General features: G+C 43.5%; 1 protein-coding gene across 1 annotated transcript in view; it reads right to left on the reverse strand.

Moving 5' to 3' along the window:
* LAMA1 (laminin subunit alpha 1) overlaps positions 1-24,954 on the reverse strand; it is a 149,897-nt gene that overhangs the window by 40,309 nt on the left and 84,634 nt on the right. Inside the window, exons 25-41 of the mRNA XM_057527375.1 lie at positions 24,616-24,795; positions 23,526-23,711; positions 22,867-22,994; positions 22,096-22,216; positions 20,606-20,743; positions 18,630-18,751; positions 16,270-16,356; positions 15,772-15,965; positions 14,710-14,852; positions 12,917-13,006; positions 11,245-11,356; positions 9,640-9,802; positions 4,966-5,176; positions 4,667-4,783; positions 4,387-4,550; positions 2,323-2,458; positions 1,725-1,818 (exon numbers count right to left, since the gene is read on the reverse strand). Coding sequence (XP_057383358.1) covers positions 1,725-1,818; positions 2,323-2,458; positions 4,387-4,550; positions 4,667-4,783; positions 4,966-5,176; positions 9,640-9,802; positions 11,245-11,356; positions 12,917-13,006; positions 14,710-14,852; positions 15,772-15,965; positions 16,270-16,356; positions 18,630-18,751; positions 20,606-20,743; positions 22,096-22,216; positions 22,867-22,994; positions 23,526-23,711; positions 24,616-24,795 — 2,386 coding nt within the window. The remainder of the gene's footprint in view (positions 1-1,724; positions 1,819-2,322; positions 2,459-4,386; positions 4,551-4,666; positions 4,784-4,965; positions 5,177-9,639; positions 9,803-11,244; positions 11,357-12,916; positions 13,007-14,709; positions 14,853-15,771; positions 15,966-16,269; positions 16,357-18,629; positions 18,752-20,605; positions 20,744-22,095; positions 22,217-22,866; positions 22,995-23,525; positions 23,712-24,615; positions 24,796-24,954) is intronic.

Consider the following 24,954-nt stretch of genomic DNA (forward strand, 5'->3'; position numbering starts at 1 on the left):
GTTTGATCAAAGCTGTTGGATCAAAGCTTTTACTTTTAAAATTGCTGTTCATAATACACAATCACATTTGGATTCTGAACGCCTGGTTAAAAAATAAATTATTGATAAAATCCATGATGAACATGATGGTTCTGCGTAGTTTTAATTGCCAGAAAGTTCACTATTTTGTGGCCTACAAAATACCTTTAGTTATGTAAACTAAAGCTACCGCCCATCAACAGTGATGCTAGAGTTTGTGTTTAAAGCTTTATGGGGGGCTTCCCTGGTGGCGCAGTGGTTGAGAGTCTGCCTGCCGATGCAGGGGACACGGGTTCAGGCCCTGGTCCGGGAGGATCCCACATGCTGTGGAGCAACTGGGCCCGTGAGCCACAACTACTGAGCCTGAGCGTCTGGAGCCTGTGCTCCACAACAACAGAGGCCACGATAGTTGAGAGGCCTGCGCACCGCGATGAAGAGTGGCCCTCGCTTGCCGCAACTGGAGAAAGCCCTCGCACAGAAACGAAGACCCAACACAGCCAAAAATAAATAAATAAATAAATAATAATTAAAAATGAATATCTGCTTAAAAAAAAAAAAGCTTTATGATCGAGAATTAGGGACTTTTTATATTGTGAGATGAACATAAATTCTAAATTGTGCCACTCACAGAGAAACAAAAAATATGCACCCATCCAAGCCCTTGGCTCAGACAGCTGTGGAAGGGTCCAGGACTGGACATGGAAGTAGTCTAAGGGGTATGAGCCTTGTTTATGGCCCACTATTTACTCCCGTAGGAAAAGACAATATTTTTGTTGTATTAGAGTATATTAAGGTGATAGGTACACTATACGTTATATTTATTTATTTATTTATTTATTTATTTTGGGCTGCATTGGGTCTTCATTTCTGTGCAAGGGCTCTCTCTAGTTGCGGCAAGCGGGGGCCCCTCTTCATCGCGGTGCACAGGCCTCTCACTATCGCGGCCTCTCTTGTTGCGGAGCACAGGCTCCAGACGTGCAGGCTCAGTAGTTGTGGCTCACGGGCCTAGTTGCTCTGTGGCATGTGGGATCTTCCTGGACCAGGGCTCGAACCCACGTCCCCTGCATTGGCAGGCGGATTCTTAACCACTGCACCACCAGGGAAGCCCCACTGTACGTTATAAAATTTGTATGTTTCTCTTACACAACAGATTCCTCTGCCATTTTGTGTTATGCTTATTGGATAACTCTTACATATGCCAAAACTGCTTACTGAAACTCTTGGGAAAAATGAAACTGCATAGGTCTTTTTTTAAATAGATAAATCAATAATGATTTAATTCAGTAATTATTTAATAAGAACCTACCACGAGTCTAACATTACATTAGCCCTATGAAGAAGACACAAGAGGAATCAAACATAATACATCTCTTCAAGAGACTGTGAAACCCTGAGAGATGAATAGAGAAGCACATGAAATCTCAGGTAACCTGACAAACGCTATGAAGAACTAAAGCAGCGAGTAGAGGTTTTGGTTCTCACGGAAGGCTTATCGAGTCTACGGAAGATTGGAGGGGACTGCACATTAAATGATATCACTAAAATAAAAATTATATGATATGTCTATGATAGGAAACTGGAATATTATTGTGACAAAGAAATGTTAAGCTTCAAATTGCTCCAGGAAAGATGAATGTTCTGGAAGTATGTTCAGAGATGTGCCCACAATCACTCCAATATCAACACAGTCCAAGCTGGAAACTGACCTCCATGCTTTCTGCTCAGGCTATTGCCTTCTTTTAGAAATTCAGCACTGCGCTGGACAGCCGCTTTCCCATTAGAAACAAGAGATTCTGAGGCCTGTAAAACAGAACAATTTAAACATAGCAACTGGAGGGCAGGGCGGAGGTGGAGAAAGCAACTCCATTCTATCAGAATAGCCTCCAGTGTAGTTCCAAACAAGGAAGTCAGCCAGATAACAGGCAGGGACAATTTAAACTGTCCTATCTTATGTTTAATATATGTTCTAATTTGTGGCTGAAGAGAAAGAACACAGCCATTTTTAAATCTATACACACGAAAACCAGCCGTTAAATGAAGATCTTCACCATGGGTAAGAAAAGCTGTCTCAAGTGGATATCAAGTAGCATTATCATTTTTGTTCTAAGAATTATTTATGACTTAGGAAATGAAAACTTACATCACATGATGACAGAAGCCTTAAACAGATCCCACCAGAAAAGAATGTTGCCAAGCATAAATTTAAGCCACTGCATCTCTGCTCAAGCACCTCAGGGAAGGATGGCTGCCCCACAGTGCCCAGAAAAGGAAGGCACACACGGAAGCCCCCAGGGCATTTCTTACCACGCTCGCCTTGCTCCCAGTCCTGAGAGCATCTTTCACCAACTTCTCTGATTCTTCAATCAGGCTCCGGATGTTGGAATGGACATGGGTTGCACTGGTCGCATTTAGGGACACATGACTAACATTTCCAAGGCCACTGTGAAATCAACATACTTAGAGATGTTATGATCAACTAAACTGAACTACGCCACTATTCTTAAAAGCCTTCCAGTTTCTTCCCCCTTAGAGAATTATCATCAACAAGGAAGACAGGATTTCATGTCAACATGTAGATTCCCCTCTAACTCCAAAAGTAATCTTAAGAAGTGATAACACTAAGAACTGCTGTTTAATTAACACCCAAAGAAGAGATGACTGCTGTGTCCCATCTTTTAAACCATCCATTCTTTGATCTCTGCTCAAACCCCCTGCGTGTGTCTGGGGTGCCGCTGCATGTTTGCATTGGTTGTAATCTCTCCTGCTACGGCACGTGTTAATTTAAAAAAAAAAAAAAAAAAAGCTTTCCTAAGCATATATGAGGATGCTAGTATATTAGTATAGACCAATTTGAGGAAATTCACTAGGGGTTTTGGAGGAGCATCAGATAATATTTCAATCATCTGAACTTTACTCTTGTAAGTGGGCAAATCACTCAAGAAGTTGCCAGCTGGTAATGGTGCAATTTCATCCAGCTCACTCTAGCTTCAAAATGAAATCTGACAATTGACACATCTTTGCCTGCTGAGTAACCTACTTCATTTTCTTCCCGAGGTTATTGAGTTGGGTGACTCCCAAACCAGACACCAGCAGTTATTACTTGTTACCACTTCACTGGCAAAATTCAGTGACTTATAAATAAAAGCTAATAATGTTATTTAACTTTACGTATCACACCAAATTGCTTTTACTACTCATACTAAGTAATAAAGATTTTGTTGTAGCTATGCCTGTAGTCAGAACATTCTTTTCTCTTTTGGGAAACAATGAAAGATGAGGAAAGGAGAAGAACTGAGTATGTAATTCCATTTTCTGATTCTGATGGCAGACATAGGCGGTAGTGCTCAATGCAGCACATAATTTAAGCAACAGTCTATGTTATTCAATACATCGTTTTCAGTTGCTTTCATTGTGTGAGCTAATCTTTTATGGCAGCATTCCTCAAACTGGAAAAATATTTATTTTTCTCCTTCCACAAAACACACCCAACACACAGAAACACACATATTCCAGTGTGTCCAGACTTTTTCCACTCATAATTTATAACAGATTCTAAAGAAATAAATGTACCAACTAACAATATTGTGTAAATCACTGATAAGGCCTAAAACCCCGATTCCCTCATTTGCTGCACATTAGGTCACCTGAGTATCTTAAAAAAAAGGAAAAGTACAGCTCACATCCCACAGTCATCGGGGGATGGGAGAGAGGCAAGTGGACACAGGCATCAGTATTTTAAAGTTCCCAGGGTATTGCTGCAACAATTTGGGAACCACTGGCCTAAAGCTGTGCTTCTCATTTAAAGGTATTTTTAACAAGCTGAGGATATATTTGACAAATATCCAAAAATATATGTTAAAATTATGATAGTACAATGGTAGACCTTCAGGTAGTAGAAAGTAATGGAGATGGTATCTTTCAGGAGTTGGAAAATAGACTCCCAACACTTCTAATGGTCCAGGACGGGCAACCACAACCTGCATCCACGCATAAAGCCCGCCGGATCACAAGGTCCAAGAAGACAAGATGTATAAATAAATCAATATCTGGTTCTGTCCATATGCAACCTAACAATAAAGTCCTGAGCACCAGGTAGATACATAAGGCCTCGATGGCTTGATATCAAAGCACAATATTTGTTTTCATTCCTATCTGGTTCAGTTTGCACTTTTCCATCATACAGTCCTGCTGATGGTCAACCACATTACCAGACATGGGAGAAAATCCTCCTTGCCATGGAAATACAAGAGAAGTCTTCATTTTTAGACAAAAAAAGAATTTGACTCAACACTGTGATCAAAATAGCCATGCTTATCCTCTCTGATCCACAGATCACAACCTGAGAATTCCTGCAAGGTGTGGTCTCACCTGTCCAGAGCACCTGCCAGTCTCTGGAGCTCAGTGGCATGGTCCTCCGCTCTGTAGACAAGGTCCAGTGCTCTTCTTTTGGACATCTGCACGACCAGGTCATCTACGTGGTGCCTGATTTTGGCAGTCCACAGAAGCAGCTTATCCCGGTGATGCTCTAACTGCTACATAGAGAAATGGACATTGTGACTACATGTGCAACTATTTAACAATGTATCTGAGACGTGGGAAGATTCTCTGGAAACTTTGGGTATTGCAGCTTTGCTGAGTTGGGACTTACTGCTAGAGCCTTTCCTGAAGCATTTGCAGGTGCAGTGGCAGCATCAAGCAGCCCTCTTCCTTCGGCGATTAGCACTGACGTCAAGTTTTGTTCTTCTTGAACACGCAGCTTTTTATCCTGTAGCAAAAATCACCTCTAAGGATGCTTCATAAAAGCAAGTCGGCTTCTGAACCTCGGTGCCTGACACTATGTGCTGAAGTTAGCCTTCGGGGCTCATTTTTTAAGAAGCTAAGACTGGTATCGTTTACATGGGAGAATTGGGTACCAGCTCTAATGGGGAGAGAGCTGGTGAGACTCACATTGAACTCTCGCAGGTTGGCCCTGACGATGAGCAGCAGGTGACCGCTTTCCTGGGTCTTCCTCTCTGCTTCCCTCAGGAGCTCTTCTGCAGCCTGCACTTTACTATTGTGTCTTGAAAGGAGGCTGCTTGCTGCTTCTTTTAATACCTCCAACTCTTCCTGTGGTTTCTGGTAATTTTTCTGAATTTGTGACAATAAATCTTCAGCAGCCCTGGGAAAATAATAGACGGTTCACATGGTAAGAAATGAACAACAAAATTCATATCATTGAAATGAGAGTGGAAGAAACTTTATTTTTTACACAGCAGGTTCTTATTAGTTATCCATTTTATACATATTCGTGTATATATGTGGATCCCAATCTCCCAATTCATCCCATCACCACTCCCCCCGACCCCGATAGTGGAAGAAACTTTTACATAATCGTTCTGAGTTTCTTTGTGACGTCCTAAGTGGTACCTCGTAATCTCTTAAAAAGGGAAACAGTTTTTCTAAGACAGCTATTAGTATGGCAGATTTACACTTTATCCTTAATAAACTCTCCTTATTCACAAATGTACTAACATATTTTAGTAATGGAATTAAAAAAAACCATCTCAGTGAATCTTCATTGAGAAAATTGGGACCATAGTCTGTGAATGAAGGCAACTGAAATCTTTCATTATAATATGGCCAGAAATTGAAAAAAGGAGACTCTTCAGTGATTTGCTCTCAAGTTACCAGTGTATTTATACAATATAAAGGTTTTTCTGCAGCTAGTTAAAAAACAGATTTTATAAAAACTTTCAAATCCAAATTGCCGTAAAGATATAATTTGTACCATTGATAAAAGCAAGCTTTAGGAAATTGAAAGACATTTTCCCCTATTCTTTTATAAATTGCTATTTCAATCAGATTTAAACTTAAAGCTCTATAGAATGATACAATTTTCCTACTATAGAACTTTGCAGCGGTTGAATATATCCCATTAACTTCTTGCTTCAATTTGTCAGAAGAACTTTGAAAAATTTCATGGAAAATGCCTTGTAAATCACCCTTAGTTTTCACAGATTATCAGATCGCTGGGCTAAACACCACAAAAAAACAGTTTCCAAAGATACATATTTGAACTCTGACATCATTAGAGCATTGTCAGGAATTATTTGAACATTCTTATGATTTTTAATGATTATAAAAATGATAGCAAGATGTTGCATTATGATACAGGCAACAAGAACTAAAAAAAGCACATGGGAAACACACAAATAAATCCAATATATTCCTAACGTCTGGCCATGAATCTGTCAATTCATATTGTTAAAGAAGGTATCTCTCTAAGAAATTTAAATATAGAGGTCAAATTTTCATCTATGAAATGAATTTACCACCTAAACTGTGATCAGATGAAATGATATAGTCAGCAGTGACTTGAAAGACTAAAAAGAAAAAACACAAAAACCCTCAGCACTCTTCCTTAGCTTCTTCCTGTAAAATTTATTTAGTTAACACAGTAAAACAGTGTTTCTCAAACTGCGTTTCTCCACAACACTAGTGCCGTGAACAGGTAAGCAAGTTCCATGAGAAAGGGTTGCGTGGTGCAGTACATTTAGCTGTGTTCTCCAGGCTCCTTTTGGAGATCCATGAAACATCAGCCTGAAGACTTGTAGTAAAGACCTTGTCTCTCCTTAAGACACTGCATTTCCCAAATTATCTGGGCACAGGACACATTTCTTTAGTGAAATATCTTTTGGTAGGTCCGGGGACACCTGCGTGGAAAACAGTTGGGAAACACAGCTGCAAAGGATAATTTATAGGGTGTAGCAAAGGGAAAGATAGCAGGCCGGAGCTGGCTACCCTTAGAAAGGCCTGCTTGCCAGGCTGGCCCTCGGCTGGCGTCTGCAAGTGTCCCCAGCTGTCCCCTGACTGATAAGGGTGGCTCACTGCCTCGACTGTTTGTGCAAACAATGTGGTTTAGGCTGAACACCTGCTTCCCTCCTGGGGGTCTGCAATGTGGGCATGTGCTGGGCAGAGGGAGCCTATGGGACCAGCCCCCACTGAAAACCTCGGATGCTGAACTCTATGGGCTTCCCTGCGCATCACACACAAGCTGCTGCATTTTCACTGCTGGGGGGAGAGTGTGCTCCGTGGTCCCTCCTGGGATGGAGAGAGTGTAGAGAGCCCGCATGGACTCCTGCCAGCTCCCCTGCATCTTCCTCAGGATCCAGCGGTGCATCCTTAATGCGCCGCTCTAGGAAATCTCAGCCCTGAGTCACAGGAGTCCTGGTGAAACTCTGAGTGTGGAGGTGGCCTTGGGGACCCTGACACACGCACGATAAGCAACGAGGTTGTGTGCTAAATACTCTCACTTACAGGACTGCCGTACTTCAGCATAAATTATCAATCTTCTAAGAATTATAATAAAAAGGCTGAGAAATAATTCCTAAAATAATCCATGAAAGTTGAAATGACTTAAGTACAGGGATTATCTATGGAAGAAAGTGGAGGCCTGAGAATGCATTTAAAAATCTTTTTTAAATAAAAGGTCTCAGTAGTGATAATTTAACTTACAAATTAAAGAGAGAGATCAAGAATCTTATTAATAACTTTATTCCAAATAGAAATAGAAGAGCTACAGTGACAGAGAAAGGGTGACAGGAGGAGGGCCTAGTGGGGATGAGGGTCAGGGGGCACAGGTGGGGAGAGGGCCCCCTGCCTTCTCCCCTTCCTCTAGACTGCTACTCAGAAAGTCAACTTTTTCCAGTTGGACTTTGAGCTCCTAGTGGGCAAAAAGGCATTATTGTTCTCTTTTGTGTCCCCAAGTCCTAGCACAATGCAGGCCACCTGTGGGCTCAATCCACTTTACTGACCGAATGACATGATCATGGAAGGTACTGGGGCGGGAAGGACCCCTGCAAAATGACTCCTGGGATCTGCAGGGGTTCCCCATCCAAGGGAAAGATGTGCAGCCGGGGGAGAGAATGAGTGAGATGACCGACCACGCGTGGCACTGGGAGGACCTTGAGCCTAGGATGAGCAGAAGCCGGGTGGATGGGGGGAGATGGTGAGTGAAGAGGGAGGCTGGAGTGAATACGTGATGCTCACATGCGGTCCAGGAGGCAGCGGGGAGCTGAGGGGGGTGGGGAGAGAGCAGGGTGCCCCGGGGGGGCTGCCTCAGCTGCAGGCGGGTCCCGGGACCACCCGCATGGGGGTATGAGCCTTTCCCCGTGGGGGTCCCCGCACCATGCATCCAGTGAAGGGAGGATGCAGGGGAGGGGCTGGGTCAGGGACAGGTGATTATAATCTAGTGTAGGTGCACAGCCATGGTCTCTGAGCTGACCATCGAAGTTCCACCCACCCATCTTCTATGGACTGGGTCTAAAATGGTACTTCCTGTTGTTTTGGGCTGGAAAATAACGGGGCTTAATGTCAGACAGATTTAGGTGTGTAGCCAGATTTCATATTGTCCTGCACATGGGGCAAGTTACTACTGTTCTCTGGGCCTCAGTTTCTCCAGCTGGATATTTCCCAGCTAACAAGGTGGCGGGGATGAGCACCTGCAGTCCATGAGGGGTGAAGTCCACACCGCCCAGCACAGAAGAGGTGCTCCGTAGACGGCAGCCCCTTCCCCATCCGCTGGGCCCTCGCCCACTTCTGAGCTCCCCTGGACCAGTCCGTAGTCCCCTCAGGGCCCTTCTTGGGCCCTAACAAATGTTCTAGTAATTAGATTACTAGTCCCGTCTCCAAATCCCACGCCACAGTAAGTTCCTCCTTTTGTTTCTCACAGAACAAATTAACAACGTCAAAAATCCCATTCAATGATGCAGAAAGATGTAAGCTCAGCTCTCCTGTGTGCTGCCGGTAGAAGTGGATGTTGTTTTTAAAAGCCTTTTAGAAAATAATTTGGCAATGCAAGTCGGGAATCCTCAAAATGCAAACTCTTTGGCTAAATGATTTCATTCCTTAACATGTACCCTGATAAGATAATAATGTGAAATACAGAAAAAGATTCTTATCTAAGTTGTCCATTACAACATTCTTTAAAATAGCAAAATATATTAAAAATAGTTTAAACATCTCACTATAGAGACTGGAGTTTTGATGGAGTATTATGTGACTAAACCAGTACTTAAGACATTTATCACAACCTGGCAGAGAGACAGCTTTGCTATTACATCAAGTAATTACTGTGTGAAAATACTAAGAAAAAAGCCTGAAAGCAAATTACAAGCTCCTAGTGACCATGTCTAACAATTCTTTGTGATCTGTCATTTCACATCATGGGTTTTGATGACAGTGTGCGTAACTGAGCTAAATTAATCTGGCATGATGTCAATCTGTCCTAGAGTTCACAGCTTCAGTGGTAGCCATTGCCTGTGTCTGCTTCCATGAGAGTTTACAGCATTATACTTAATCTTCAATAAAGACAGTATCATGAGGTTCTTTTTGTTCACACTAAGTAGAAATGCTATTTCAGGGTCACAGAGAAAAACCGAACCTATGACGTAATAGCAAAGATAGAAATTCTACTGATCACACTTTTCTCTTGTGGAGGGGCCAGCACCCAGCTCTTCTCCTATGACCTCTGCCCCACTGAGAGCTTTCTTTCCTTCTCCTCCACCACTTGCCTCCTTCCCCCTCAGCTTTCAAGTTCCTACCTCTAATTGGTTGTGTCATGAATGGTATTCAGGCACTTACTTGAGTTCAAGGGTGGCATTTTGGTGCAACTGCAGGAAATTCCTTTTCTGAATGATTTCCAGCAATGAAGTAATGTTCTTTTGCATATTCTGAAGAGTAGAACTGGGTAACTGGACATCTTCATCCAAGGTCTGATTTAGAGTTGCTGCCCTTTCAATGATTTCTGCGGAGAAAATTTATCAATCATTGAATAAGTCTCTCAAAAATGGACAGTACTAAAATGGAAAAACTTAGAACCTTCTCCAGTAAGGCCTGCTCTGCTCACCTAAACTGGGTTGAACCTCTAGCCGGGCCAGGTCAGCCCATATATCCCAATGCACTCTGGACATCCTCTGTCAAAACACTCATGGACTTGGGATTACTGGTTTATTTCATGTCTGCTTCCCCAGTACCCATGAACTCTGTAAGGGCAGGGGCTGTGGCTACCAGGCTCACGGCAGCATTCCCTGCCCCCGGCACGAACATTTGCATGGAGAAGCGCTCAGTAATATTGACTGCAGGAACAAACCACCAATACTTGATATTAAAAAACATGTCATTTGTTCTCATAATATCCTTACCTTTTGCCCTATAAAGTCTGATTCGTATTGGAGTCTATACTTTTTATGCCCTTACACCATAATCCAAAATGAAAAGCCAGAATTTCTGGTAGCCAAAAAACTGACAATAGCATTCTAAAAGCCAGATCAGATGGGACATCCCAGCTGAGTAGGGAGTAAATTACTCTGATATTAGGACATACTTTGGGACCACACTGAAGCTCCAAATCCCATCAACTCCTATTCTGGGCAGAGAGATGGTGTTGAGAGTTTAGCTAAGCTACTCTGTGGTATTGCTGCCTCTGTGTCCATTTCATTCAGCTAAGCGGCCTGCAGGGACCTTAAACTAACACTGGCCCCTCATGCAAGCATATGTCCTAGACGCAGCCGCAGAGGCAAAGCAAATGTAAGTTCTGGATATGACTTCCCCAATGGCCCTAGTGATCAACAGTCTTCCTGTCTCCCAGCACCTTCCCCTTACATGCCCCGTAGATAAGGTCCCCAGGGACTTACCAAAACCCTGCTCTTTGGCTTTGGATTGGCCAATCTGGCCTTAGCCCAGGAACCCCAAAGCACTCCACGCACAAACCCTAATAAAGGCCTGCGCTCCAGGTCCTGTCTCCCTCTCTCTGCCTGCACCCTGCCTTGACCACCTCGTGTGGCCCCTTGAGGTGGGCTGGCTACTTCCTCAGGCTGGACCCCCCTGAGTAATCAACTGCTCTATCTCATCTTCTCTCGTGGTCTGTTGTTGGACCTCGGCTCACCACTCGGCAAATGTGCTCTGTTTAACAAGTGTTCATTTGGCAAATTCATAATGGCTGGGGAGGCACCATATCTACTTGATACTAAGGACCGAAGGGTACGGCATAATGTGCAAAAGAAAAAAGGAAACACCCATTTTTTAAAAGATAAAACTCTCAATGAAAGACAACGATGTGGACACAGGGAAGGCTCCAGGTGTCCAGTCTAGGAGTCTAGCACATGGTTACTCATGTGCTGAGTGAAGCGAATACGCTTTTCCTACCAAGGAAGCCAGACCCGCCAGACAAGGCTCCGAGGACACTACCTTGGATGTCTGCCTGCAGCTTCTCAGTAAACGTCAGGAGGTCGCGACTCTTGTCGAGGATTCTTTCGGTGGCCCTGGTCACGTGCTGGCTCCGTGTTAACACTCTGTCCAGCTGATGGAAAATGAAGGCCTCAGTTTAGTTTGACTTTGAATACAATGCGAACTTCGGCACTCCAGATGTTGTCTCTTTTAAGCAACAAAACATATTCTAGAACACAGAGTGAAGATGTACACCATCACCTACGCTAAGGTCAACAGTTGGGTTGGAAGTTGACTAGGTCGTTCATGAACTGATTTACTGCTCACTCTGTGTGAGAAAAGATGGTCTATTTTTTTAAAGGCAACCTAATTGGCCATGAAGCCACAGACTCCCCCAATGTCTCCACTGTGAAGACCTCATGTCCACTTTAGGACCCAAATATGCAGAACCTAGCAAGTAAAATCTTATTAATTTCTATTGACCGTGAGCACTTAGTCAAGGAGTTAAGACATAGAGTTAGGCAAACGGGCCTGCCTCTGCCAGGCTGGAGACCTGGTACTCAACACCCCCCAGCCTCACCAGTAACCTGGAGTCAGAATAACACTGCCTCACAGGACTTCATGATGATTAAGTGGGATGATGTCTGTTAGGCCAGCAGTCCAGGGGCTGAGGGCTACTCTCAGCTGTTATTTTTATTAGGAATGTTCTAATTTGTGAAAAGAAAGGTTTCACAAATTACAAACGTAATTTCCAGGAATGTAAAGTAACTCAGAATTGTTCTAAAAGTGTTTTCTAGTCAAAATCCAAAGAGAATCTTCTTTAATGGATAGAAAGAATTTATTTTCATCAGCTTATCACTTCCTACCAAATGTTTGCTTGCTGAGGTACTTTAAAGCCCACACATAAACCCTTAAACTCTTCCCAAATCATCATTAATTCTAAATTAACAGGAGCCAGGCTAATACATTTTAGGGTGCACGATTGTATACGTGTGCGGATGTTGAGAGACAGAGACAAGATACATATATACACAGATACACTATCATACACATATCAACGTGCATATATGCATATCTATGTGTGTGTGTGTGTGTGCGTGCGCACACACAAACACACACACAAAATCCATGAGTGAAAATTATAAATTTAGCAATAGGCCTCCCTCACCATCTGCAAATGAGCAGATTCTTTTTTGGTCACTAGAAACCATTCATCTGGCATGGGCTAAACAGAATAAATAACCCCCTGCTGACATCAAAGTCCACAAATCAGAAGCACAGGGCTGAAGCCCAAGTGTTGCCGACACCACACAAGGAGCTGCGCTGGTGCTGGGGGCAGGGGTGGGGACCTCCGTTCTCACCATGTGCAGTGAATCCAGGACAGGGAAGAAGCCCCATCTTTTCATGCCGCCCACCCCCTGGTTCACAGGAGGAAATGAGAGGTGATGGTGAAGTGGCAGCCCGACTCCTCTCTCAGCAGACAGGACAGCAGAAACTAAATCAGGAGCCTCTTCCCACTAAAGCACAGAAGCTGGCAGCATCAGAACCAATTTGGACACAAAGTAGCTGGAGCACATCTCCTGGGAGGAAGAGGCTGCCCAGATCTGATCAGAACCTTCCAGGCAGCCCCCGGCAAGGGCTCACAAGGGCTGGGGTGGGTGGGAGGAGCGGGCCCTTTACGTGAAGAACTGACCTTCCTTTGCAGGTGTTCTGTTTGTTCTGAGACACCTTCAAGCTGAATCTTTGCCAGTTCTTTCTGTATATTTTCTTTTAATAAAGAGTCCTAAAAGAATGAAGAAAACAAATTATAACGCTTCAAAATAAATCTTCTGGTTCTTAACTAACAATCATCTGTTATTACCTTTTTTGTTCATAGAAAGAAATTCTCCTTTCCTTGAAATTGCATTAAAAAATAAAATGAATCACAGTCACTTAAGTTTTGACCTCAGCAACATGGTTCCGTACTGCCATCTTTCGCTTGTATTTCCTATGTAGATATGAACTTAAAGTCTGGTGGGCTGTGCAGAACTGACACTGCTGCAATTCCTGGGTGAGTCTGGCCGAACTTCAACAGTAGAGTCACGTAAATTTTAACTATCATTGCTAACGCCTCAAAAAACGCTTACTAAGCTAAAATACAAAAGTATTAAGTAAAGAAAGGCCTTTATAATTACTAACAACTAGGTGCTTAATTTATGCCAACACTCTTCTAATTTCTTTACTTGCATGACTTTATTCAAACTTTATAACAACACTTGAAGGGGCTACATTATTGTTTACGGTCGAGACAGTTATCAACTTGCCCAAGTCGCAGTGTAGGTCAACAGTGAAAACAAGAAAAAGTGAAGGGTTCACAATCTTAAACTCCTGAGAACTTTACATAAACATAAAAAGTCATTTAAGGGAATTAACAAGGTGGTTTAAATGAGGGAAAATCACTCAAAAAGAGTTAAAGTTGAAATCAAGTGTTTATCTCACGTGGTAAAAAGAAATATAGTTGTACTGCTGGAGCCCAAACTGACAGAGGTAGTACGTACTGACCGTGTCTATAGTGAGTGGAAAAAAAACTTAAACATTTCTTTCCTTCCCTTTTTTTCTTATCTTTCAAAACATTTCGTTCCATTTGAGGAAAAATAATATAGAAACATCTCTTAGAGTTTCCTAACCTTTCTTAACTCCAATATATCTAAAGAGAAAAGACTGGGATTAACAAGAGTGGATCACTGAAGAGGCTGGATTCCACTGTGTGCACGCATGCGCGCACAAACACACACACACACACACAGGCATTACTGCATAACACAGTGAATTAAATATCTCAAATTCTCATGCATAGGCTTTAAGCCAAATTAAGAATCACATCTTTTCCCAATTAGAATGAAAAAATGCTGTGTAGTAAGTCAATTTCTTACCTTCCCACCTTCTTTTGGACCCAGATCAAAACACAGATTTTAACTAAACATAAAACTATGATTTACCCCCAGAGATTTTCATATAGTCTTCCAGGGAGGAGGAACTTTTGTGCCCTGCAACTCCAGTTAAGAATAATACACTGACAGAAAATAGTTCATCTTCATTCAGCACATTAAAGAAGATGCCATCCTGATTCCTTTTCTGTGTTTGTATTAGGTCAGCTGTTTTCAACCATCCAAAGACCTGTTATAAACAGGGGTGAGCGGACTTTGTCTTATTCCACAAGGCAGGAGAAAGAGGAGCACAGAGGAAGAATCTACAAGGAGGCGTCTATGGATCAATTCTTGACCAATTAGAGCTGTCCCACAGTGAAACGAGTTATCACGTGGGTGGTGAAGTCCCCGGTCAGGTTCAGGGGAAGAAGGCCTGGCGCCTACCAGCGCTGGACACCGGGACTGCGGCTGCTGCACCGATGGGGAGCACGGACAGAGACAATGACCCCTACTGTCCAGGCCGACTCTTCACCTCCCCACGACACATGTTTCTATCTATCTCTGTATTCCTAGTACCTACCCGGAGATATTTCGTTGTATTTTCCAGGTTTGACAAAATCCCATACGGGACAGGGATGATGCCAGAGTGGTTCACAGAGAGGATAGCCTCGCCCACATGGTCCATGTCATTCAGCAGCACGCCTACACATTCATCGTCACAGGCTACAGGGTAGAGGAAGTTCAAGTTAAAGCAAAGCGGCCGGCACGTTTTCCCGTGCGTGCGCACGGCATCCTGTAATAACAACATCTACAGTGCTTCCGAGGACTCATCCCATCTCATCCTCATGCCAACTGTGCCTCGGGAGGTAAGCAGGTCCCAAGCCCCTGTTCTCAGATGACGACGCCCAGACGCCGGTCACATTAGTGACTCCCCAGGGCCACACAGAAACGCCGCTCCAACCTTTACAGCACGTTTGCCCATCTTTGACTTGGACCAATGGCCATGAATTCCAAGTGCATGTCCTGTCAGGGCCTGGTCTGTGATTTCCTCAGATAGTTTGCAGACACCTTCAGCAAGTACAAACGAAGGGGAGTGGAGAAAGTAACGGATGTGTCTTGCTAATGACAAACACACAAAGTAAAGCAAAAGAGCTCTGGACTGCCATGATCCCGACCTTGCTTCCTCCCTACCTTCCCCGCGAACCACTGAGGAGACATCCCAAGGTCACTACCTCATGTACTTGCTATTCAAATAAATCAGAACTGGCAAAAAAAAAATTTCACGACAGCCAAGAGCTGAGGCCATATGTGAAATTTGGTGACACAAATGACCAGCCACAAAGGTGTCCTCTCTGCTCTGACTGACCCTTGGCTCCACTAGAGGGAACATTAACCAGCTGAACTATGAAGCTGGCATTGCTGTGCTGCTCATACTGCCGGAGAGATAAATGCTGTTATCCTAGAACCTTCTCCTCGGCTCCAAATGCACCTCACAAAGTTCAGTTCGGCAGATGCAAAGGAATCTAGGATTAGTTAAAATAAAATAGGACTTTCTCTATCCTGCCGACGCCACTGGGCACCGTAGCGGGAAACCATCTGAGAGGAGAAACCATCTTTCATCCTTGAGAGGAGTGATACCCACACACACAGTCGCTCTCCACCAGAATGTGCCTCGGTTCACAGTCCTCACAGCGGAGCCCCATGGCCCCCGGCCTGCAGACGCACTGCCCGGACCCGCGGTCACAGTCACCGTGGACAGAGCCGTGCGGGCTGCAGTCACACCTCTGGCAGGTGCCGCCCGGCATCAGAGGGTTCCCACGGTAGCCCGAGGAGCACCTACAGAAGGAGACACGCAGGACAGACAGGAGGGTCAACACCAGTGAGTAACCACACAGAGCAGCTTTCCAAGGACAGTAATCACTTCTGCCACGTGAAGTGCAGGGAACACAGGCCCACCCACCTCATTCTGCATTTTATTTCCTAAAAGGAGGATGAGATGGTCACAAGGAAGTGCATCTACCTATCTTAATGCCCAGGGGGGTTCGTTTTGCATTATCAATCGCGCACATCCAAACTGCTAAGGGCTCCCGATCACTTTCATAAATATGTCCTATGCGTATAAAAGGGGCAGGTGACATACCTTTCACAATATTGTCCTTCGTAGCCCAGAAAACAGGCATCACAGCGGAAATCGTGATCACCTTCCAAGACACAAGTGGGGCTAAAACTGGAAGAAAAGAATTTTTTTTGAATTTTCAGATACACAACTTCAAATCTTTCTTACGGTACCTATTCATTACTCTTAGGGTACATGATACTGTTCTAAAAAATAAGTGATTACACTGGACAACTGGACAAGTTTTTTAGAGTTTATACTCTTTTGGGCAAAAAAAAGGGAAAATAAACACGTAATCGATACAAGCGGTTGCATCTCTTGTATCTAGAAGATACTCACAGATGCCTGTCCAGTGACAACCATGTGAGTGCTGAGGGGATGCAGCCTGATTTACAGAAGACAACTAATTAGTCACCAAACAAGAAAGCTTCCCAGGTGAAAAGGGGCTTGTTCTGAGATGTACGTGAATTATGTGACTTATTAGATGAAAAGGTGGCTGGAGAGAGCCGCACGTGACTATGAGCAAACACGGGGAACAGCAGGGAAAAGGGAGCTGGACCAGTGCTGGGGATACACCTGACTGCAGTGAAGGGCAAGAGGGAAAAGCAGGGGAAAGAAGAGCAGAGTGAGGGCGGGCTCTGAGGATAACTGGACCTAAAGGCGGGGAGTCAGGCGATGGGCTACAGCAGCGAAAGGACAGAGCGCCAAAGACTGATAATCCGCTCAGATGCGGATCCCCTCGCTCGCGGACTTCAGCTTCTGGCGTATTCCTTTTTCTCAATAACCTCTGCCTCCACATTTTAAATCGCCAACTAGAGGCTCAGCTGGGTACCTGCAAACCACTAAAAAAACAGCTGGGGTATCTGGCCAGTAAGAGAAGTTCCCAGCATGAGTTACAGGGTTGCTATGAGCCCTGCTTCACTTCTGACTTTTTTTCCTCCTTAAGCACTAAAGGGACAGACTTCGGTGAAAACACAAAATATGTAGAAAACAAAGCACGTCTTTCGGGGCCTCTCAGACGCACAGCACATATGGAACGTTCACACTCGTATCATCTCTTCCTAATAGCGTACTAATTTATTAGTGTGTGTGTGTGCGCGTGTGTGTGTGTGCTGTGGGGATGGTGTGGACTTTCTGTAACTGAAGAAGTAAAATACACAAACAGTATAGAACTGTGCCAAGTAGAAGTGTAAAACACCCGTCCAGACATTTCTCTGGGCACCTGCAGCCATGGAGCTGTGGATGTGGACATACATACAGATATGAATGTTTTCCGAAATGGCATCACATCATATGTTCAGTTTCATAATTCCATTGGCCATTTCTCCAATTCTGTACATGCAGATAATGCCTTATTCTTTTCTCAGTGTTGGTACACTTCCTATTTCACTCTAGGTATGTACCACAATACACTCTAGGTATTTAATCAATCCCGTGTAGGTAGATATTTTAGTGCCCCCCTCCAATTTCTTGTGAGTACAAGCAATGCCCATCTTTATACACATATGCAAGTATTCATATAGCTTAGATTACATGAGTGAAACTGATGATTTAAACTTTATATACAGGTTTTATACAAAAAATAGCAGTAGCAATAAATTTTAGGATGCTTGATAGTTTACAGGAGAAGTTTACACAGTGCCTCTCATTAGGTATTCGCTGTCAAGCGACACTTACTTGGAGACAATAAAAGATAGAAGATTAGAACAAATATTAAAAGGAAAACTTCATTTTAGTATACCAAAAGTTGGTATTTGATCTATACATGTTCAATGCCTTGTCAAATATTCTAAGCAATAATGAAATGTTATTTATGAGTTACAATTTTCATTGAAACCAAAGAGGACCCACAGATATTCCAATTCCCGCCTAAAATCTCTGGTTCTTTTATGTGTTCAGATAACTCTATACAAGCATCATGAGTACGAGGTAGAACCTGGCCCCAATTTCCTTACCATGCAGCATTTCTGCACTTCATCAGACATCAGCATGTATAAATTCTAACCCCATTCCCTTGCATTAAACAGGAACTGAATTCTTCGTATCATTATTCATAAAATTAATAACAATTCATCTCTAGGCACACTGGTTCCATAGGTTGGAGGCTAAAATTAGTCTTCAAAAAAACTAAACCTGAAAGTCCTTTCTTTAATGGGTTCCATTCTAACACTCAAAACTAACACACAGATACTTTGCTTTTGAAAAGATTCTCTTCAACTGCTGGAAGAATGAACACTTTTTCTTAAAATTAGCCTTTCTTGACACACGCAGAGTATTCACTAAGACAGATCATGCGGAGACCCTGGAAAGTGAAGCTGAGAATGGAAGCAGCCTGCCTTCAGCAGTGGGTGGTGCAGGCGTGCCAGCGCACCTGCGAGGCTCACCTGGCAGGGAGGCCGTGAGGACAGGTGCAGAGAGAGCAGTCGCTGGCCGAGCCGGTCACCTTCCCGTAGTACCCGGGGGCACAGACATCGCAGTGGTCTCCGGCGGTGTTATGGCTGCAGTTCTGGGGCCCCACGTTTCAAAAGGAGAGGAAAACAATGGGAAACTGTTAGAACTCATTCTCATCCGGCAATAGCCCAGCACTACCATGTTTCATATCAGTTGACATTTTTTTTATTCTCAAGGAAGGGTGAGCATTTTTCTTCCTATTTTTAAAATCCTGGACACGTTGGCAGCTCTGTGGCCTTCATTCATTATAAGATTGCATTCATCCGACACAACCTAGAAATTACTGATACATTCTTCTTATGGAAAATATACCCAGTGCGGCCAGCTTTCAGAGCCTTAAAATATGGATCTAAAATGTATAGGGACCCAAACAGCGATGTGAAGCACACTGATCTGTGCATAGTCAGTGTTCCATGATCACACTGGGGAGTTGAGAGGGCAGAAGTGAACGGATAGATGATTCAAGAAATCGACGGTGGGTTAAGTGGGCTGTGTTCTCTCCTGGGTAGAAATTGACAGGTCAGCCGCTGACCTGAGAACTTTGTTCTGGTAGGTCAGGAAAGGCAGGGGAATCATTTAATGTCCTAGGAGTACCTAATCTTGTCAGAGTGGTTAGCTGCACCAAGGAAAGATGCAGCATGAAAGAACCAATTAACTTCTCAAACTATCCGTGTGACCTTTGTCCCCGTGATTGGCCAAGGGACCTTCCTAGCTAATTACATCTCACCTGAAGTTGCCTGAAATCAATTCTCCTTAAATCCTTAAATGAGATTTTCTCATTTTCTGTATTAGGACTTAACTTCTGCCTGGAGCGTGAGCTGATTAGAATGAATAAATTTTTTAACAGTGTTGCAGCTATCTGTATCTTCATTAAGTCCATTTTACCTTGAATGACTGGAATAATTCTTTGATTCCAGATATATAATGAAGTCAACAAAGGTGAACACATATCTTTTTAACTGAGGAGAACCATGCAATGCTTCAGCTTCTAAATTCACCTGGGCACTGCTATGGTTTAACGGTTTTCCCAGTGGAGATTGCCTTTAAATTCCACGTATGAAAGATGCTTCCAAACAGAAGAAGATGGTCTGGTGTGGGAACCCTGGTTCCTGTGTTTAGGCCACAGCCAAGATCTCTAAGGCTTTGGTGTGTTTTTCTTGGTGGGGAGCTCATTTTCCTTCAGTGAGTTATTTTGCCTGAAGCAGGTTAGTCTTGGCACAATTTAGACAAGGAACCAATGTTCCCACATGAGTTATCAGAAAGAATGAGGTTTCACGAGTAGGGAAAGAATATCAGATTATGCTATGTTATCAATAAGGTCTCATCGGCTTAAGGAAAATCCTGGATGCAAGAGTTTGTCCTCAGGAACACAAGACTTCTGTTTGGGTCACTTGGTCCTTTGCAGTGGTCAGAACTCTCTTTGTGTCCCTGACAGCCTAAGGGTAGGTGGCCAGGAAACAAATGCACACTAAGACCTCCAGGACAACATGCACTTTTCAACAAATGCAAGGAGAGGGCATCACTTTACACAGAGAAACACATTTTCAACTTTGACATTAACCCATTTTGAAACCTCCAGGTGACCCTTCAAATTCTATGACAGAAGGTTCTCATGTACTTTGGCTACAACCACCAGTACTGCAAGTAAAAACAAGAGACCCTTGACTAATACCCAAGTTGATGTCCATAAAGAGACTCAAGGAAGTAAAATTTATAAGAGAGCTTCCACCAACAATATCAGACCACTTAGCTAGACCTTTCTGAAGGAAATATATGTGTATCTTACATTTAGCTAAATTTAAACTCTCTCTAAATCAAGAAGCTTGTATGACCTCGAACTGGAAATGTAGACGCTCAGGGCCTGCTCTAATTCTAAGCGTCAGGCAAACACCCAAACAAACCAGCGTACCAGACACTTCCCCGTTTCAGGGTCACAGGTGTCACTGTGTTTGTTGCAATTGCAAGGTACACAGGGAGCCAGCAGAGGGCGCGGTCTCCTGCCATCACCTTCTGGAAGCTTCCCTCTGTGGTAACCAGGTGCGCAGTCCTGAGGGAATGCAAAAGCAAAGGAAATGAACGAGAAACCTGATTAACAAATGGGCAAAGGACTTGAATACACACTTCTCCAAAAAAGAAACACAAATGACTAAACAAGCACATGAAAAGATGCTCAGTAACACTAATCATCATGGAAATGCAAATCAAATACCAGCTCACACCCATTAGGATGGCTAGTATCAAAAAACCCCCCAAAAACCCCAAAACAAAAATCCCCCAGAAAATAACGTGTTGGCCAGAGTATGGATAGACTGGAAGCCTTGTGCTTTGCTGGTGGGAATTAGAAAGGTGTGGCACTGTGGAGCAGTATGGTGGTTCATCAAAAAGTTAAAAACAGAGTTACCACATGATCCAGCAATTCTACTTCTGGGTATAAACCCCAAGAACTGAAAGCAGGGTCTTGGAGAGATATTGGTACACCCATGTTTGTAGCAGCATTATTCACAATAGCCAAAGGTGATAGCAACCCAAGTGGCCACTGATGAATGGATGGATAAACACAATGTGGTCCATCCATCCAATGGACTATTATTCAGCTTTAAGAAGGAAGCAAGGAACTTCCCTGGTGGTGCAGTGGTGAAGAATCCGCCTGCCGATGCAGGGGACATGGGTTTGAGCCCTGGTCCGGGAAGATCCCACATGCCGCTGAGCAACTAAGCCCATGCGCCACAACTACTGAGGCTGTGCTCTAGAGCCCGTGAGCCACAACTACTGAAGCCCACGTGCCTACAGCCCGTGCTCCGCAACAAGAGAAGCCACCGCAATGAGAAGCCCGCGCACCGCAACGAAGAGTAGCCCCCGCTCGCGGCAACTAGAGAAAGCCCGCACAGCAACAAAGACCCAACGCAGCCAAAAATAAATAAATAAATTTTAAAAAAAAAGAAGGAAGCAAATTCTGATACATGCTACAACATGGATCCATCTTTAGGGCATCACGCTAAATGAAATAAGCCAGTCACAAAAAGACAAATACTGCATGATTCCACTTACATGAGGGACCTACAGTAGTAGATTCATAGAGATAGAAAGTAGAAGGGTGAGACTGGGGGAGGGCCTAGGGGGGTTAGTGTTTACTGGGTACAGAGTTTCAGTTTTACCAGATGAAGAATTCTGGAGATTGGTTGTACAGCAGTGTGAGTGTACTTAACGCTATTGAGCTGTACACCTTAGAAATGGTCAAGATGGTGAAGTTTATGTTTATGCCTATTTTACCACAAGTAATTTTTAAAAGGGAAAAATGACGTAATAGATACACACAGTTCTCTTCATCACTCGGAGCTGCTGTAACACGCATATTTCAACCCCAAACCAGGAAATGTATTTTAACCACAGCCTCCCTACCTGACATGAGAATCCAGCTGTGCCAGGAGGACAGAGACACTTCTCTAAAAGGGATGCCACCTCCCTCTTGGGGTGCGACTCTTCAGCCTTTCTGCCAACCTCCATAGAAATATTTGAGATTCTGTGAAACCATTCGGTTAAGAAATGTGAGAGGAGACACTAATATTTAAAGAGACACTTTCTTGAGACAGCACATTACAGAATAATGTTGGCACATATATGAAACCAGACTTTCCTGCCAGTTTGAGAGTAGTTCCTACTCACAGCTGTAAAGGAAATGGGTAAAAACACACTAAAAGCACATTAGTCATTATACAGGGAAAGTCCACAGCCAAAATTTTAGAACTTCAATATAATGTTAGAGAAAGCACACCTAAAAGAATCTGAAGTACTAGTTTGGCCATAACGTAGGTGGTTTTCTTTATGGGATTAGTACTACATGAGCAGGGGACGGCATTCTTGATGCATTGTGACAGAGAAATGGCCACTGCAGTTTAAGGGCAGAAAACAGCAGAACTGTTTTGTTGTTTACATAGAAGATATCACCATTATGTACTTACATGTTATATCCACATTAATACAGGAGATGGATAATCTATGCCACTTTTCACATATTTCATAATAATATTAACATTTAATAAGGTTTCGGTGAGGGACAGAAATATATATGATATTAAAGATAGGAGGTAATGGGGGTAAAGTGAATCAAATCCCTTCAGTTTGCTTTCAAATAAGGAAAATATTTTGAAACTTCTAGAAGTTTCCAAGTACCTGCTTTGCTGTAATCCTTGGCCATAAGATGCTTTGATGAGGATGTACTCAATGTTGCTAAGAACGGACATAAAATCTGAGCGTGTGACAGGTTCTTCAGAAACAGAGTTAAAGTATTTCCAAAAATTCTGTGGATGAGAAGCACATTCGATTAAATTCAGGGTACAGATCCTCAGAGGCATATGAACTTAATTCCTTTAGAAATTTCTCCAGCAGTGAGCCCAGTTCTAAGTGAGGAAGCTCTCGTGTCACCTCCCAGGGGTGGCAGCCGCACCACCTCATTTATCAACGGCCTCACATCACCTCTGGCAGCGCTAGCCACGCAGAGGACAGTCAGTAAACATGTGCTGGAGGAAGGAATCCACACTTCCCAAATTCAAGGGCAGCCAAAGACTCCAGACCACATATCCATGCAGGCTGAGACTCCTGTACCACGATAAAGGATTTAAGATGCAATTTGCACTAAATTAACATAAGCCTAATATACATTTCTTGAGAATGTGAAATCTGAATCTTTGTAGAAGTTCTGCTACACCCACTGGAATTTTGACCCAAAGCCTTCTTCCTCACTCTCTTATTACAGCAGCTTCATGATTTCATTGCATGCAGAGCAGAGTTCCCAGCCCGAGGGGGCGTGTGTGAAAAGAGTGCCCGGTCACCTCTTTCATCCCCACTTCCTGCTCTTGTTTCTGTCCGTTCTTGGGGGCGGGCGCGTCCACATAGATGACTTGCTTTCTGGTCCGGCCTCCCTTGACGAGCACCTGAGGCTCCAGGTTGGAGGTACCGATCCCACTGGAAGAATAGAAGGCCACGCTGTACCGTAGTTTGCTGCCGTAGGCCATGAGCTGTCGAAGGGTACAGTGTTGTTTACTTCTCTGGCATAGCACTGGTGTAAAATTATTTTATCATAAGCCTGCTGCCATTTGAAAGAGATCTTGTATCTTAAAAATACACCACGTGGGTGGAATACGTTGTCTGATCTGAGCTTCCTTCTAATTCTACTTAATTATGGATCGTTAAATTGACCCAGGCTATCGTTCCTAAGTAAGCGATCCTTCAAAAGTTTTAAAAACCGCATCATGAAGGTGTGATCGGCTGTAGAAAGCTGTACTTATGTACTGTACACAGGTTGACGGGTTTGGGGATCAGTACACACCCATGGGACCACCATCACCAAAGCCACAGCCACAGCCATCACCTCCCAATGTTTCCTCTTGATGATACTAACAAAGGTAAGCTCCAAAGTAACAAAACCGTCATTCTAATTACTTTCAAGCTCCTTTGAATGAAAAATTATGCAGAGCCATCAGAGCACATATTTTCAAGTTTTAAAAATCAGGCTGAATTCATATACAGACTCCTATATTTATATAAACAAAGATGCATATGATGCCTTCAAGTCTCTGTCTCCCCCCCCAAAATGAGTGCCAATTTCTTGAGAAGACCCTCTCGGGCCATAGCACCCAAGCTTGCATTGAGCCTCTATTAGTAAAAACAATAAATGTTTGTCGAATGACTGCTTTAAGAAGAAAGAGAATATGTTTTGAACTTTAAAAGACTTTCAAAATTAATGGAGAAATTTAAAGAGCCATTCATCTGGGGGATTTTTACAAGTGTTAACCTTTTCCATCCCCACTTAGAAGAGGAAATTAATAACTACTCCACTTAGCAATAGGCCAACCCAGGCCACTGTGATTTCAAAGTGCACCCAGGAAATGTGGATGGCTGGAGGCTGGGTGCACGTCTCACCTGGTCTCCCTGAAACTGCCCGGGCAGCCGCCAGTAAAACGGCTCTGTGTGGACATGCCGCCTGACGGTCACGGCATCCAGGAGGACATCAGGGGCCTGGTAATACACCCCCTCGGTCGTACCCTTGAGGTTACTCTGAGAAACCACACGCAGAAGAGGCTGATCTGAGCTCAGCGTTACCTAGTCACGGAGGGGAGGACAAAGCCACTTTAGAATGTGAATTAACGCCATACCTTTGACCTTCAGATTCTTCCACTGTTTCAGACGAGACAGCTTCATTATTAAAACAGGAATAAGAAAGACTTTTCTTTTCCATTTAAACACCTGGATTAAAATGAA

This window comes from Balaenoptera acutorostrata, chromosome 13, assembly GCF_949987535.1.
Source record: "Balaenoptera acutorostrata chromosome 13, mBalAcu1.1, whole genome shotgun sequence".
Lineage (NCBI taxonomy): Eukaryota > Metazoa > Chordata > Mammalia > Artiodactyla > Balaenopteridae > Balaenoptera > Balaenoptera acutorostrata.